This window comes from Colobus angolensis, unplaced genomic scaffold, assembly GCF_000951035.1.
Source record: "Colobus angolensis palliatus isolate OR3802 unplaced genomic scaffold, Cang.pa_1.0 Scaffold51, whole genome shotgun sequence".
Lineage (NCBI taxonomy): Eukaryota > Metazoa > Chordata > Mammalia > Primates > Cercopithecidae > Colobus > Colobus angolensis.
In genome coordinates this window covers 13,949,480-13,951,156 of record NW_012118599.1, presented here as the reverse complement: position 1 = coordinate 13,951,156, position 1,677 = coordinate 13,949,480, and the positions used below count along the sequence as shown (strand labels likewise).

The following is a 1,677-nucleotide window of genomic DNA, read 5'->3' as shown; positions in this document are numbered from 1 at the left end:
AGGCAGTTCCTTGCATCATAAAACACCTGGGACTCCAGCCTGGGCGACAGAGCAAGACTCTGTCTTGAAAAAAAAAAAAATTAATTATGGTGCCAATCTGATAAAGCACACCTAAGTCATGTGGCAGAAAAGGACAGCCTCAGCTCAAGGCAGTTCCTTGCATCATAAAACACCTGGGACTTACCCCAGGCAGGAAAGTTATATTCCAAAAATTCCTCCTTTGCTGACCCCTCCCAGCCATACCCATACACACCTGCATCTGCCTCTTAGAGGGCAGCTGGATAATGGCTGTGCCATTCACCTTCCGCAGTAGCACACCACACGTCCCTGGGGAAAGAAGCCGATTTGCCACCCTCCACAAAACGGGGGTGCAGAGGGATTTACACAGGGGCCACACCCCACATGCTGCCCTTGCTTTGCTCTTTAGGAGCAGATACACAAAGAAGGATGCATGCTACATTTTAGGTCAAAACACATGCATATCTTCATCCTCATGTTTCTTGTTTTTTCTTTAATTTTCTCTGCCAGTACCAGATGCGGAACCATGGGTTCAGACTCTCCTTGCCTTTCCAAACTATAGGACCCAGGCAACTCCTTTCCCCATACCTGCAGCTCGGATATATTGGGCACCCCGGCCTGGCTCACTTTCCACGTTGTTGATGAGGGTCCCCACAGGCAGAGCCCCAAGAGGATGCGCATCCCCTTCCCGAGCAGCAACTAAAAGACAGGATTTCATTAGCTCTAGAACCTTTGCTGCCTCCAGCCCGCATATCTGGTAGCCATCTCTCACCTGCCATTCTGCCTATGTGGTTAGAGTTCAAGACCGTATCTCCAGCCTGCATGTTTTCTGTGGCGATGATCCAGCGTTTCCGGCTGCCCCCAGCAACCAGAGCTATGTCTGCTGACCTGATCAGGGTGAGGGACAGGTAAGCAGACCATCCTAGGCAGCCCCACATCTCCTGAGAAGCTATGCAGTTATTCAGACCATTCCATCATCCCACATCCCAAACTTGCCTACAGGGATCATAGCGGACTTGGATAACCTTCTCCTCAAAGGGTCCTGACTTGGTCTCCTCAGGCCGGAAACGCAGAAAATCAATCATGCGATAACGTTGCTTGTGGCCCCCACCAATACCATGCACCCGGATTCGGCCTGTGGTTTAGGACAGTTGGGGGATATGATTCAGGTGAGAGTAGTTCAGTTTCCAGCAGTGGGACCTGGCCCATTCTCTGCCAGAGAGCACTGTTTACAGAGAATGATCAAAATTTGCACAGCACACTGGAGTAAGGAGGGTCAACACCAACATGAAGCTAAGTGAAAAAACATTATATGATGACTGAAATTGTATAAAACTTCCAGATAAAATATTTTCAAATTACTGAAATCAGTAAGTTTACTGAGAGTCATGTAAATCATACTCAAATAATTTCAACTGTTATTTTTTGTGCATGTGACAGGGTATCACTCTGTTGCCCAGGCTGGATCCTGACCTCAAGTGATCCTCCCGGCTTGGCCTTCTAAAGTGTTGGGATTAAAGGCAGGAGCAACCACACCCGGCCTGCTATAAATATACACATTTTTTGAGACCAGTCTTGCTCTGTCACCCAGGCTGGAATACAATGGCGTGATCTCGGCTCACTGCAACCTCCACCTCCTGGGTTCAAGTGATTCTCCTG

The 1,677-nt window shown here is 48.6% G+C and overlaps 1 protein-coding gene across 1 annotated transcript in view; it reads left to right on the top strand.

Moving 5' to 3' along the window:
• Nucleotides 1-1,677, top strand: part of KLC4 (kinesin light chain 4) — a 25,106-nt gene that overhangs the window by 3,651 nt on the left and 19,778 nt on the right. Inside the window, exons 3-4 of the mRNA XM_011960441.1 lie at nucleotides 815-926; nucleotides 1,079-1,187. Of these exons, the coding sequence (XP_011815831.1) occupies nucleotides 815-926; nucleotides 1,079-1,187 (221 nt within the window). The remainder of the gene's footprint in view (nucleotides 1-814; nucleotides 927-1,078; nucleotides 1,188-1,677) is intronic.